At 39.6% G+C, this 15,959-nt stretch overlaps 1 protein-coding gene across 1 annotated transcript in view; it reads left to right on the top strand.

Annotated features, from left to right (window-relative positions):
* ror2 (receptor tyrosine kinase-like orphan receptor 2) overlaps positions 1–15,335 on the top strand; it is a 42,844-nt gene extending 27,509 nt beyond the window's left edge. Inside the window, exons 3-9 of the mRNA XM_067484047.1 lie at positions 1,714–2,001; positions 2,505–2,535; positions 7,178–7,299; positions 7,439–7,753; positions 8,356–8,610; positions 10,378–10,583; positions 11,441–15,335. Coding sequence (XP_067340148.1) covers positions 1,714–2,001; positions 2,505–2,535; positions 7,178–7,299; positions 7,439–7,753; positions 8,356–8,610; positions 10,378–10,583; positions 11,441–12,889 — 2,666 coding nt within the window. The 3' untranslated portion in view covers positions 12,890–15,335. The remainder of the gene's footprint in view (positions 1–1,713; positions 2,002–2,504; positions 2,536–7,177; positions 7,300–7,438; positions 7,754–8,355; positions 8,611–10,377; positions 10,584–11,440) is intronic.
* The last annotated feature ends 624 nt before the right edge of the window (positions 15,336–15,959 follow it).

The following is a 15,959-nucleotide window of genomic DNA, read 5'->3' as shown; positions in this document are numbered from 1 at the left end:
CAAGCCATAGGCAACAGTGGAGAGGAAAAACTCCCTTTAACGGAAGAAACCTCCAGCAGGACCAGGCTCAGGGTGGACGGCCATTTGCCTCGACCGGTTGGGGTGAGTGGAAAGGGGAGAGAGAAAAGAACAGAGCAACAAAAAGCAATAACAAAACATCGGGCAGATTGGTAGGACCAGTAGCTGCACGCTGGAAGACACACAGCTTCAAAGCCGGGGGACACCTGCAGAAAGGGACAGAGAGAGGGGGACAGAGGAGGACAAAGACAACTACGGGAGAGAACACACAGAGTTAATGACATACAGTGGTGAGAATTGCGGGGTGAGAGGAGAGGAGAGATGGTCAAGAGGAGGAAAGGAGCTCAGTGCATTGGGGGGTGGGTCCCCCAGCAGTCTAAGCCTATGGCAGCATAACTATAACTAACTATATGCTTTATTAAAGAGGAAGGTTTTAAGCTTAGACTTAAAAGTAGAGAGGGTGTCTGCTTCCCGAATCTGAACTGGGAGCTGGTTCCACAAGAGAGGAGCTTGATAGCTAAAGGCTCTACCTCCCATTCTACTTTTGGAAATTCTGGGAACCACAAGTAGGCCTGCATTCTGAGAGCGAAGTGGTCTACTGGGATGATATGGTGCTATGAGGTCTTCTATATATGATGGAGCCTGACCATTCAGAGCTTTATATGTAAGAAGCAGGGTTTTAAATTCTATTCTAAATTTAATGGGAAGCCAATGGAGAGAAGCTAGTGAAGGTGAAATATGATCTCTCTTGCTAGTTCCAGTCAGCACTCTTGCTGCAGCATTTTGGATTAATTGCAGGCTCTTTAGGGAGTTACTGGGGCATCCTGAAAGTAGGGAATTACAGTAGTCCAAACCTAGAAGTAACAAATGCATGGACCAGTTTTTCGGCATCACTTTGAGACAGTATGCTCCTAATTTTGGCAATGTTCCGTAGGTGGAAGAAGGCTGTTCTAGAGATTTGTTTTATATGTGACTTAAAGGACAAATCCTGATCAAAAATAACTCCAAGGTTCCTTGCAGTAGTACTGGAGGCCAGACTTATGCCATCTAGGGTAACAATATGGTTGGACATCATATCTCTGATATTTTTGGGCCCAAATACTATGACTTCAGTTTTGTCTGAGTTTAAAAGTAAAAAATTGTGGGACATCCAGGCCTTTATGTCTTGTAGGCATGCTTGAGGCTTTATTAACTGATTATTTTCATCTGGTTCCATAGATAAATACAGTTGTGGTTATAACTGTAATTGCACTTCATGAGAACCCTGGAGAGCTCTAAGTCTTCTAAAACCAAAAATGAGAAAAACTACAGCACATTAGGAGAGTGTTCACATAGTGTTAAGCAGCTGAAAAATGTCAACCTGTGTTGACATGACAGGGTTTTTCTTCACTCAAACTGAAGTAGCGGTGTGCGGAATGTTTCAGAATTCAGCAAAAAATATAAATACATACAATAAATTACATAACAGCAGTGGTGGAATTAAATGTTGGAATATAATGGCTGTGCTGAAGATGACTCCAGCATGAATGTGATCTGACTGTACTGACTACTGATGTGCATAAAAAAAAAACAGCTGTTGATGTTCTAGCTGAATTAATGCTACTTTTTCTAAATGCTTTTGTGACCTAACTTGGACTGTTTCTCATAATAAATACCTCTTTTTACCTTTAAACCAACATGTTTCATCTTCTTAAGGTAATTATCTGGAGTTCCAGGAACCAGTCAACAACATCACCCATTTCCAGGGCCAGACAGCCACGCTACACTGCAAAGTAGCAGGAAACCCACGCCCATCCATCCGCTGGCTCAAGAATGATGCCCCCGTGGTCCAGGAACAGGGACGCATAACTATCCGCAGGACAGAGGCAGGATCCAAGCTCCGCATTCAGGATTTGGACACAACAGACACTGGTTATTATCAGTGTGTTGCCTCCAATTCATTCAAGGTCATCTCTGCCACAGGTGTCCTGTATGTCAAACTAGGTAAGGTTCACATTCGTATAGACACTGACTTAATTATTTATACTTAAACTAAAGTTATTTTGATTATTAAATGCTTTTCAGTTCAGTGAGAAACGTTCACTGAGAGCTAGTATTTTTCTTTTAACTAATGATGTCATTAAAGACCATCAAATGTTTCTACACATTTGGGGTGGCAGTAGCTCAGTTGTTAGAGTGGCCCCCCACCAACCATAGGGTCGGAGGCTCGTGCCCTGCTCTTCCCGACCACATGTCAAAGTGTCCCTTTGCAAGAGACTGAACCCCAAACAGCCCGTCCGCATTGGGGAGGGTTGTGTCACGAAGGGCATCCGGTGTAAAAACCAAATAAACATGCAAACAAATGATCCGCTGTGGTGACCCTGAACTTACGGCATAAGCTAAAAGGACCAAAAATGTTTCTACACATTCTTCTTTGTATTCTAAGATGTACAAAAGATGTGCCCTTTATCAGATTTTTTCAAAATTTTTTTGTTTTGGATTTACAGGACAGATGCCCACACATGGCCCCAATGAACCGTAAGTGAACACCTTCTGTGGTATACTGTGTTGTTACTGTCCTCAGTTCAATTAAATTCAATTCAACTTTATTTATAGAGGTTGAATAAGCAGCTTTAGCTATAAGCTTTTTCAAAAGAAAGGTTTTAAGTCTAGTCTTAAAAGTAGAGAGGGTGTCTGCCTCCTGAATCTGGATTGGTAGCCGGTCCACAAGAGAGGGGCTTGATAGCTAGAGGCTCTGCCTCCCATTTTACTTTTAGAAACTCTGGGAACCACAAGTAGGCCTGTATTCTGAGATCAAAGTGGTCTAATCGGACGATTAGGTATTTTAAATGTGGTGGAGCATGACCATTAAGAGCTTTGTATGTAAGGAGGAGGGTTCTAAATTTTATTCTAGATTTTATGAGAAGCCATTGTAGAGAAGCTGTAAATCTTCAGACAGGTGTTTTCTGCAGAGGTGGTCACATGCACATGTTTTGCAACTTATTTTTTAGTCTGTAATTGGCTAAATCACCTCAATCAAGACAAGGTTTTTTTAAGTAGAGGTTTAATTACAGCAACGTTATTGGCCTTTGGTACATAGCCAGTTTCCGGAAATATATTGATCAAACCTAATATGTATTAGGTATGTATGTCTATTAAAGGTAAAACATCTTTAAGCAATTTGGTTTGGTTAGCTCAGCAAAGTCTGTGAGTAATCTAGTGATAGGGATTGATATAAAGGAGACCAGTAGGTGGCAATATGACAGCGGTTGAATGAAGAAGGTTGGGTGAGGAAGAAGAAGTTTAATAATAAAGATGGCTATGACAAGTGTCTGGTAAAAACATTAACGAGGTTGTGGTCTACGCTCTTTTTCTCTCTACTTAAAAGAACATTACAGGGTTATGTTCTTTTTAGAATATAACTTTGCTGAGCTAAGTCTTAGAGCGATTGGAAGCTTATTGATTATTCTAGAGCTGTTGTACATGAAGATGTATCTGTAATATTTGTGGGGAGGATCTAGTGAATGTTTTCCCTAATAGCTACTATTTTATTCGTAAAGAAAGTCATGAAGTCATTTTTCCAGGCTAAATGGGATTTGTCTAAAGTTGTGGAATCCCACCTCCTTTCTGCCTTTTGTGACGCCTGCTTTAAGGTGCGCATTCGTGAATTATACCATGGAGGTCGTTTTCTCTGATTCACTGCTTTGTTTTTACATTTTGAACACTTGAATCTAATAATTAATTAAATGCCATGTTGAGGCAGTTACTGTCAGCATCTACATGAATGTTAAAGTCACCCACTATAATGACCTTATCTGAACTAAGCACTATAATTCCATAGAAAATATGAAAATTCAGTCAAAAACTCAGAATTAGGGATTGGATGGTACACAATAACAAATAGAAGTGGTTTATGAATTTTCCAATTTGGTTATCCACCTGGACCAGAGAATGTGGTCCGGTGGACTTTTCCAGCATCGTGGACCGGTTGATCAGATAAGGTGTAGAAGGTATTGTCTGATGTTTTCTTTTAGCTGCGATCGATGCCTCCTGTGACAGGGCAGTACAGGACAAAAAGCTTCCAAATGAAGATATTTTAAGCATAGGTGATCTCAGGGGAGGTACCTTCTAACGTGTCCTTACAGTAAAGCAATGCCATGAATTACCCTCACAGCAGAGCAAAGATGAGAAAATGTTTTAAATAAATGGTGATTAAAATGCCTTTCCCCACAAAATTCAACTCTAAGGCCACTTTATCACCTGGGTCTTAATCTTAAACTGGGGTTTAATATTAATCTCTGAGTAAACCTTTTCAGGTTTAGGTAGCAATAATTAGTCATATTGCAAGTGGCATTTAGTGCTTGTTATTATATATCATTGTAATTAGTTGATGTGAGAAAATAATCTAGTCGAGAGTGTTGCACCTTAGTCCAAACTGTTTATTGTCTATCCTATGCACTACACAAGCACCAAACATCAAGCAAAGCCTAAACTATGATCCCTTTTAAAATTTTAAAAAGTATAAATCTGTGTCAGCCAACAATAGGTTACTTGATCAATATGCATTTATTCAATATAATTGATGTGTTACTATACTTCTTGGGCTGGACAGTTAAATATTGCTAACTGATGTACCTTGAAAAAGAAAGAGAAATCTGTCCCTATCCACACTGGTAAAAACATTTGACCCACATTATTGTAAGAACTTGTAACTTTATTGTAGCGCTCTGGTGGTATGCTAACCAGCTGCCAGCTGCCTCTCATTCAGCATTATTCTGAATAAAAGAGGCAGTGTGCAGGATGATTGGCTTATCTCAATTGAAATGATATGTACGGTATATTCACACCCTATCACTGATGGAACAGAAACCCGTAGACATCATGTCATAACAGCTGGTGACTGCTCTTGGACCCAGCTCGACAGATTGGCAGTTTGCATTTTTCCCGCTCACCTTGTCCCACCTATCAGATTAGCTCCTGGATTGGGCCAGAGCCTCTTGGTTTCACGCCTGCAGAGGTAGTTGGTGGGCCGGCCTTGGCAGCTCCATCATCGGGAGCCTCCCAACGATAGGTCAGCGTATGTGGGTTTGACTGCTGAGAGGAAGCATCTGGAGGGATTAGGTTTTTCTCATGAAGTGGCCATGAGGTGCTCAGGCCCATTATATAGCGCACACAGCTGAAATTCACTATTTGGAGCACTTTTTGTCCATTAACAAAATCGTTTGCTGAGTTCACCTGTTTTAGCATTTATTACATCGACTGTTTGACACCATCCACTAGTCTTTTCTGGCATCTGGGAGGGAACCTCTAGAAAACTGTCATTCACAGTACACCAAAGGAATGTCTGCCTCTGCAGCTGCACTCCAGGACCATCACTCGATGACATATGCACTGCAGCTTCCTGGGCCTCCTCATTTTATTTAATCCACTTTAAGGGGTGTGGCAAGTTCCTCTCTAACACAGCCGTAAAGGCAGGAATGTGCCCATGGATTTCTTTGAGCACAGTGCAATTTTCTAATAGACATTTCATAATAGACTTAAAAGAACAAATTCTGGCTTGTTAACATCCATTCTGGCAATTCCAGTTGGTTTTATAGTGTTTTTGTTTGTCTGTTTATTGCTTTCAGAAAGTGACTGATGGTGTACCTTTCCTTTTTAATTCAGTCAGTTTCATAATATTTCAGAAAAAATTGGGGGTTATTTTCTGGTGGCCGGGTGGTAGAAGAACACATGATTTAATACTCGAGTAAAAGTGCAAATATTGGGCAAAAATTTTTTTATCTTTTAAAGTATTAACCAGATTATCTATATTTTACTTGAACAACAGAAAAGGTAGATATTATGTATTTTAAACGTTTAAGTATTGCAAACCATGTGTGGTAATTTATACAAAATGAGGATCAAGGATTACTGTTAATAAGCTAGAGCTGATTTTAACCACTTGATGTACTAAGGATCACCATTTAATTATTTTTTTTTTTTAGTAATTATATTTTTATATTAACGAAACCAACAAGTGGTATTAATGTTGTTGGTGATGGGTTTGCTGTTGTGTATTATATAATGAGTTGTGGAGTTACAGGTCAGTGCTTTGAGAAGTAAATGCTCTGCACTTATATAGCACTTTTTTACCTATTGGCACTCAAAGCACTTTACACTCCTTCTCATTCTCCCTTAGAAAGTACCTCAACTGACCTGCTTGTATAAACTAGTTAAAGGTTTTTAGCGGTGACAGAAGATTGTGTTAGGGAAAAACGTGCATCTGATGGGTGTCTGTATCTGTTTTAGTCTTAGAAGTGCCTGCCCAAAACCAAAATGGGCAGGCAAAGACATGTCAACTAGCTGTCATACCTCCAGTGCTTTGGCTGAGTATCTGAAATGAGGATGACCTTGGGCTATGCTCCACTACGGCTGATAAAACCAGTTGATAGGGGTAGCAGCCATGCAGCTTTTCTTCCTTTTTGGGTTTGACCCACTAGAACTGGAATTAAAATAGATTCCTCAACCAACAGTCACTCGCCAGTGGTTTGGACAGGATTGCTTTGAACTTGAAAGAATGCATATTCATGTCCTGAGTCAGGCCGACTGTTTCTAAATACCTCTTCCACAGAGCTAATCTCATTAGCCTTTAATTGCTTCTTTCTCTGGTTGGGAGCAGCAAAGCTCTAAAACTGTTATGTGCAGTTTTTCGTTACCATAATTTTGTGTAGTGGATCTTATATTGCCTTCAGTCACGTTCTTTGTGTAGTCATGTAGAGTAAAGTCTCCCTGAATAATAAACACTGTCCCCCAGACTGTGAACACTGCTTTAAATCTAGAAATTATATTGTTTCAAGTAATAGGAGGAGGCCTGGTGGATCAGTGGTAGAGCACTGGGCTGGGATGCAAAAGGCAGCGGGTGGGACAGAATTTTGTCCGTTCTCTTTCTTCCGTGAATTAGATAAAAAGATAAATCCATTTTTATTTTTAATCCATTTTTCCATATCCAGATATATCCATTTTTCATGTGCGTACAGTTAAGATTTAGCCCATAGCCAGGATCCTGATCACAAAGCTACATTTTAAGACTTAGAAAATGGGGAAACAACTAACCTCCCTCTGTTCAATGTACTCAAATAGGACTACAGAGTGTCTGCTGGCTGCATGTTTTTATTCTGTTTTGTTGATTCTCTTTTTCCAGGTCACATGACAAAGGTTTTTGTCAGCCATACCGAGGTATTGCCTGCGCTCGCTTTATTGGCAACCAGAGCATCTATGTAGAGTCCCTGCAGATGCAGGGGGAGAGTGAAAACCGCATCACTGGTGAGAAAATCAACTGGTTCTTGGCATGTTATACTATTCTAAATAAAGAGTTGTGTATAATTCTTAGGGAAGATTAATGGAATTACATATGCATTTTAGGAAATAGTTTAAATGTGTGTCTCTGTCTCTCCACTTCAAGCGGCCTTCACTATGATTGGCACCTCCACCCACCTGTCGGATCAGTGCTCCAGGTTTGCCATCCCATCCTTCTGCTACTATGTTTTTCCTCTGTGTGATGAAGGCTCTCGGGGTCCTCGGCGGCGTCAGCTCTGTCGAGATGAGTGTGAGGCCCTGGAGAATGACCTGTGTCATGCTGAGTACACCATCGCCCGATCCAATCCTATGATCCTTATGCAGCTGGAGCTCCCGAGCTGCCACCTGCTACCACAACCAGGGACACCTGATGCTGCTTCCTGTATGAAGATAGGTGTTCCACCAGAAAAGCTTGGTCCAAGTAGGTGGATACAATGGCACAAATATTACAACTGTTGATGTAAAAGCTGCTTACTTCTTAAATGAATGAACATTTCATAAAACTAACCAAAACCTGACTAAACCCAGTGTAATTTATCTATTACACAAAGTCTTCAGGAAGGATGTGGTTGTAGCTTAGTTCAATCTTTTTTAAAACGCTAAATCCCAAGCACAAAGAACCTATCGCTGTCTTTCACTAAAAAGCACTAAATAAGTAGACCAAATGCAGACCATGTTCTGTATGATACAAGTATACAGACCTTTGTGTGGGGTAATTCAGTAAGTATTGCTTGACCTTACATTTTTAAAGGATGTTATCAACTGTATGTTTAGTCTTACTTGGATGAAGAAAATAAATGTAGAAATGCCGGCTGGGCAAGTCTAAGTACGGAAGAGCTGAAATAGATGAGAAATCCCATGTTGGGGCATATATAATAATATATAACATATTGTTAGTAGTTTTTGCTTCTAAAGGAAGCATTTTCTATTCATGGAAAATGAAAATATAATTTTCACAAAATGTAAATCATCTCTGCCATTGTGGGTGGAGGTATCCATACTGAGTGATGGTCTGCTCTACAGATTCCCCCTCAGACCACAGTTGTTACAATGGAAGTGGGGCTGATTACAGGGGCACGGTCAGCATCACCAAATCTAGCCATGACTGCCAGCCATGGAGTGCTCAGTATCCTCACAGTCACCCCCTGTCCAAGGAATACCCCGAGCTCTGGTCGAGTCAAAACTTCTGCCGTAACCCAGGGGGTCTGATGCAGGCACCCTGGTGCTTCACCATGGACCCTCAGGTTAGAGTGGACCTGTGTGACATCCAGCCCTGCAGTAAGTGCCATTGTACAATAATTGTATTCTTCATATTTACTGTACCACTGTTTTGGGCCGTTACCATTTACAACTTATTTCAGCATAAAAGATGCTTTAATGAAGCTTGCAGATATCACAGTGTACTTTTGTAGTAGCACATAAGCCCATACACGTATTGGTAGCACAAATCATATACTCAAGCAGTGCTTAACTGATTCATGACTCATGATGTGTTAATGTTCCAGTTATTATCACAAATATTTCCATCCACCATTGAGCCAAACAAAATTGAATACCAAAACATGGGAAGACCACTTACAAAATTCCAGCAATGGAACATATTTTTTATGAGCATTTCCTGTTTATTAATTGTTGACTCTGTGTTGTTCCTGAGATGGACTGGAGACCAGTCCAGGGTGTAACCCACCTCTCACTCATTAACAGCTGGGATATTGGATGGATGGATAGAATGGTCAGCTAATCAGCAAACACAAACTATACGAAATTTCACAAAACAACTTCAAACACTGACCTAACTGTAGTTTAGTTATATGATAAAAAAACAAACATTATGTAAAGGTATGAAATGCAACTCCGGACAATGTCAGCAGAAATCAGCCTCGAACATTGTCCAGAGTTGCGTTTCAAAAATGAAAAACACAGCTGAACATAGCATAAGAGGGTCTGTGACTAATCTCAAACACATCACAACAAAATAAGTTAAAAAACATTAGAATGGCATCGAAATGAACAGAAAACTTATTCTTTCATATTGTTGGTTCTTGGTCGTGACCCCTTTGTGGACCTAATTACAAATATCTTTCTTTTTTCTTTCTTTCTTTCTTTTTCTTTTCCCATTCTGTCTTTTTCTTACTCTTGAAACAGTGCTGAATCTCCAATGCTCTGCCACAGTGTTTAGACCGGTTGGCAGCAGGTGCCGAGTTAATGAAATCCCACCAGTGGTCCACTTAACATATAAACTGTGTGGTTTTACTCCTTCCTGCAAGTGTGGGAGTTTAAAAGTACAGTGTGCTGAACTAAGCTACTCGTTACTTCATAAACGTAAACTAATAAGCAACTCTGAATTTTTGGATTACTGTTAACCAGCTTTTAGAAAATAATGAACTTTTCTTAGTTCATTTCTAATGAAATCAATACACTTTAACTTTTCTCAAAAATTTCACAGAAGCTATGACTGAAAAGTCTAATTACCAATGGGCTCATTGTTAGTTACCGTGTATATCTGTGCGTTTGTCTCGTTGTTTCCCTTTGTATTCTGACGTCTTTGAAGGAGAATTTCATTTTTTAATTAATCATATTACACAGTCCCCACAATCCCCATACAGTCACTAAAACCAACATTGAATCTTCTATGGTCATTTGTGAGATCTCTAGTGAAGTTATATCAATTTACCTCAGTTTGGACAATATTTATGTTGACCATGTAATGATGAAATATGTCATCCAGTGGAGCACTGTGTCTGGCTTATGTGTTTTTAATAGTTTTTGGACACATTGTTGGTCCTTGGCAAGGAAGAGCTAATTTAGGCTGCAGGCGGACAACTAACCAAACCGAATTAGAAAAGAGTCAGTGTTGGTTTTAGTGTGCAGATGCGTTTAAAGTATTACAACTAATTTAGAAAATAACCAAAGTTATTGTTTAAGTCTTTTTGAGCCCATAGCAGTTTTCCAATAACACCAGTTCATACCATAAATACATTTGCTAAGAATTGACAACAGTGACAAATGAGACGTGCTATCATCTCTGTATCTTTCTGTCTCCAGTGCCTCCCGAGAACCACAGAAAAGAAGTCCTCTTCATTCTGATCCCTGCAATTGCCATCCCATTAGTCATTGCTTGCCTCTTCTTTCTGGTTTGTATGTGTCGCAATAAGCAAAAGGCTTCCACTGATAGACCACCTCGCTGCACGCTTGGCAGCTCACCCAGCCAGGACACAGAGCTTTCTCACCTCAATCATCAAAAACACCAGGTAAGAAGTGTGCACAATCCAACATAGTGTGTTATTAAATAAATGTTGACATTATTGCAAATATTCAGTAATCCTACAGACCTGTTGCCTTCTGCAGCAATTGTGCAGCTTGAGCCAATTTTGCCCAATGTGTTAACAAGTGTTGAAAATAAAAATGAAATTAAATTAGATTCTTGGTATTTTATTTGCACTTAAAGAAAACACTAAATGAGATTAGCTGATCTGAAAATATAGTTATGGTGTGTGGACAATGTTCAGCCTAACACAGTTGAGTTCTGATACAGTGTGTTTTCAGCTGTCCCAGACCGCTGCTCCCCATTCCCAGACTGTCCCTCTGCTTATTTGTGATTAATGTTAGGGCCATTCTTCATTTAATGTAGATTTTACATTAAAGAGAGATAAAGTTTAAAGTGATTTTGCTAAAATTAATACTTTTTACTTTGTTGTTCAATTAGTTTATTGGGTACACGAAGCTAAAATATAATCCAACAGTTCTACAGTAAATCCTTCTTCATGAAGGGAAAAATTTCTTTGTGGAAAAATGACGAGGTGCATATCAGCTTGCACAGGATAATGTAGGACTAGTATCCACAGTCGAGCTCACACTACATTTCACTCAGCCTTCCTGCTCAGTCGCTCTCTTGCCAATTCAGTAATCAGGCCTTGTATTGGTCAGATACATGCAAGCACACAAACACGGTGTATAACTGTGTAACACAAATGGAGTGAATATATCTGGTGTTAATACCAGAACCAACAAATTCCCACCAACGCAGATGCTTTTGCCTCAATGTTGTGTAATTTTGGTTTAAACGCTTCAATGAAGAAGGCACATATTTGTATTTATGGCTTTGTAGGTGCAGACCAAGCTGCGGGAGATCAACATGTCAGCAGTGCGGTTTATGGAGGAGCTTGGTGAGGATCGGTTTGGCAAGGTTTACAAGGGCCACCTATATGCAGCCACACCTGGTGAGCAGACCCAGGTGGTGGCTATAAAGACATTAAAAGACAAGGTGGATGCCACTCTCTTTGAGGAATTTCGCCATGAAGCCATGATCCGCTTTCACTTGCAACACCAAAATATTGTCTGTTTGCTGGGGTTGGTCAGCAAAGAGCAGCCAGTGAGTATGATATTTACCTACTCCAGTCTGGGTGACCTTCATGAGTATCTAGTTATGCGTTCCCCCAACTCAGATGTTGGAAGCTCAGATGATGACAAGACTGTCAAATCCACACTGGAGCAAGCTGATTTTCTTCATGTTATTACCCAGATTGCTGCGGGGATGGAGTACCTTTCCAGCCAGCAAGTAATCCATAAAGACCTCGCTGCCAGAAACATTCTGGTCTTTGACAAACTTAGCATTAAGATCATGGATCTGGGCCTGTTCAGAGATGTCTACTCTGCTGATTACTACAATCTCATGGGGACAAGCTCTTTTCCCATTCGTTGGATGTCCTCAGAAGCTCTCATGTATGGCAAGTTCTCCACTGACTCCGACATCTGGTCTTTTGGCGTGTTGCTGTGGGAAACTTTTAGTTATGGTCTGCAGCCGTACTGTGGCTATTCCAACCAGGATGTAATCGACATGATCCGCAACCACCAGCTACTGTCCTGTCCAGATGATTGTCCAGCCTGGATTTATAGCCTCATGCTGGAGTGTTGGAGTGAATTCCCAGCAAGAAGGCCTCGTTTTAAGGACATCCACACACGCCTGCGCTCCTGGGAGAACCTTTCTAACTACACCAGCTCTGCTCAGACCTGTGGAACAAGCAACACAACCCAGACTAGCTCTCTCAGTACCAGCCCTGTTAGTAACATAAGCATGAGCACAGCAAATGCATCACGTTACACCAGTCCTAAAAAGAGCTCACCATTCCATCAGCCCCAGTTCATGCCCATGAAAGGTCAAGTGCATCGGCCAATGGTTCCCCCACAGCTCTACATCTCTGTCAATGGATATCACCCCATGTCAGCTTACCCATACTTGCAGAACTTTTACCCTATGCAAATACCCATGGCTATGCCCCACCAGCAGATGCACCACCCTCTGCAAATGGTTAATAAACCTGGTTCTCATCATAGTGGCAGTGGGTCCACATCTACAGGCTATGTGACCACAGCCCCTTCCAACACGTCTGTCACAGAGCGAGCGGCTTTACTAAATGAGGATTCCAACGCAAATGATGAGGCCTTAGGAGAAGAGCTCGACCAAAACAAGGACTTGTCAGTGCCCGAAACAGAATTGCTGGATGAAAATGACCCTCCACAGAAGGATGAGTTAGTAGTCCACTTGTCAGAAACATAACTAAATTGCTGCTTCATGGACAGTAGAGCAAAGATGTTTTCTGAGCATTTCTTGCTTGCCAGAAGTTCAATGAGCAGCGTTAAAAGAAGGGAGCAATTTTACAGACCTATGACTGAATGTTTTTTCTAAGTTTCTTTTATATGTACTGAAACATTTGAGTGTCAAGTGTGTTTTAATGCTGGGACCTCCTCAACTCCTGTGTCTAAAGCTTGATTTAATATTGTTTCAAAACTATGTTGTAGGTCCTGCATTCTACGCATTACTATGCACTACAGCAATGTGGACCACAGTAACTATGATTGGTCCACTTTATGCTTGTGTTGGTTTAGTGGTTGTATGACCGTTACTCTCTTTCCTGCCTTGCAGTAATTTCAGCAGAGTAAGTGCTACAACACATTATTCTCAGTTTTAGTCACTATTGTCTGTAGAATACCAAAAAAGAAATCACCCTAGTGGCAAAGAAACTTTGGTAGTTTAATTGCAGCATGACACAGACACACCAGTGCACAAATATACATACTCACAACGGAGTGGGCCACTTGTGTTTCATAAGACATCGCATATGCATAGGACCATGAAGCAAGCTGAAGATTAAGCAAGCTGAATAGTGCATTCCTCTATATACCTTGTTGATATAATGTTGCCATTCAGAAGGTTGAAGGAAATGTTTTCTTATCTAAGAGTATTTCAGAGGTGCTTTGGACAGACGGAAGTAATCATACTTATTTGTACAGGCACCCTGACCTAACAGCATGAATTGCTAGTTCAGCAGAACGTTAGATGATTCCTCTTCCTACCCATGATGCAGCTGAGTTTAGTGAAAGGCACAACCAAATCATGGGTTTTTCTACCAGAAACTAAAACTGGAGCCAGGTTTCTGTAGTGGGAGATCTTAGAAACTATTTTAATGTTGTTTTGTTGGTTAATATTCCATGTTTTTTTAAAGTCAAAATCAGCAAACACTAAAATGTTTAATGTATAAATAAATATTGTAGTAGTTTGTAAAGAAACAGTCGATAAGTAACTTTGTGAATGTTTAAACTCACTGAGCTGTTTCTGGAACTTAGCCTAGATTTAAGAAAACAAAGAACAGAAACAAAGAAACTTGTAAAATCAGATGATTGACATAAAGCTGCATTCCACATCAAATATTTAACACGAACTTGATCCTTTTGACATCAACATTAATAACAACTTTATAGTTAATGTGTTTTAATTTGAACATTTGATTTGTATTTTGTTTTTTTTTATTATTATTTTTTAAAGAAGATTTCTAGGCCTGATGTTACCGTGTCTGTTCCACCATGTTTGCTTTGGTTAAGCCGTTTTTTGCTTATCTAATAAAGTCATATGAACAAAATTGTTTATTTTCTCCTTAAAGAGAAGAAAAACAAGTGTGCATTATGTTTTCTCATCATCCGACATTAAGTGTGCTAGAATTTAATAAATCCTTACATATACAAACCGTCAAGTTACTTTGGAGCAAATGATTTACGAAAACATTTATGTCTGAAACTAAGAAAAGAACATTAGCAGTTGTGTATTGTACCTTTGTGCTGAGGATCACATGTTTATTTCATGCCTGTGTTCAATCATAATGTGTTGTTTGATACTTTAGATGTTTTAGATAAAGCTCTTACAGCTTCACAGTATAAGTGAACCTATGTATAAACTGTACATCAACTGTGGTGAAGGCTTGGAACAGTCTACACACTGTACTGTCTAAGGTACTTCAACCAGGCAAGATGGCGCCACAAAAATAGTAGATGAACACCATGTATTGTTAAAGTTTTGGTGCAGACCTGTAGATTCAGACCTGCAGAAGAAGACAGATCCTGGCAGAATGTCTGAGCCAAGTCTTGAGCCCTCTGTTTGCAGATGGAGTTGGGCTTTTGGTGGTCACCTGTGAGAGCAGCTGTATATGAATCATTAGAGACACAGGTGAGAGAGAACTACTGTAAACAATCACAACTAATCCATCGTCTATGGTCATATATTCGTGTGCAAAATGACATATTGTTTTGAGGATGCACAGGATATACATGTGGAAATACAGGGGGGGCCTCACCAACAAGTGATCAATCAAATGTGAGCTATTTGCCGCAAACCAGCAATTGATTCCAACATTTTTATATTACACAGGCATGTACCTGATCAAGAAAACTGATGGAAAGGAATATGACCAGATAATCAAAATCACAGTATATCAGTGTGAAAAACATATTCTTTGCCAGAGAGAAGTTACGTTCAAAATTATTATCATTATTAAATGATATTAATTTTAATAATAGCTTGTTTGGAATAAGGGCCAGTGTATGATTACACAGTATTCTACATAATAGTAGAAGTACATTTACTCAGGTTTTATTTAGTCATTTCCATTTATTGCAACTATGTTCTGCTACTTAGTCCCCTGTGAAATATTTTCCTTGTTTGAGTTGAGGATTTAAGGGTCTTTCAGTATAGTTTGACGTATAGAAGCTATAGAAATAAAATTGTACTTGATTTTATGAGGTTTACAACATTTAATAATATAATAAGCTTTTAAAATGCAATCTAAGATGAACACAAAAGTCTTTACACATGTCAGACATCTTTGAGTTGTTGGGAGTTGCATTAAAAAAAACTTCTGATGATGGAAAATTCTCTATGATGATGTATTGATTGCAAGGTATTTTTGTAAATGTGCTTTCTTTATAATATTCCCATACATTTACTTGAGCAGGATTTTAAATGCAGGACTTTAACTCAAAATGGCTTATTTCCAAAGTATTGGTTCAGTACCATTGCTTAAATGTTTTGACACTACTTAAATGTGGTGACTGAAATACATTAGTGTAAAAATGTAATAATTGGTGCTCTCTGGTGGACAAACTATACTATGGAGGAAATGGTTGCTAGTTGCCTCAGATACAGTCCCCTCCAAAAGTTTTGGAGAGGCAATACCAATTTGTTAGTTTGCACACAAAAAACCAAAAGGTGAAAACAACATAGAACATGACACGTTTTGTGACATAAATTTGAAGTTAATTTGCTTTAAAACTGCTTTTTTGCTTATCTAACATTTGCG

This window comes from Channa argus, chromosome 18 (assembly GCF_033026475.1).
Source record: "Channa argus isolate prfri chromosome 18, Channa argus male v1.0, whole genome shotgun sequence".
Taxonomy (NCBI): domain Eukaryota; kingdom Metazoa; phylum Chordata; class Actinopteri; order Anabantiformes; family Channidae; genus Channa; species Channa argus.
The sequence above is the reverse complement of the archived record's forward strand: the minus strand, read 5'-3'. Positions and strand labels throughout refer to the sequence as shown.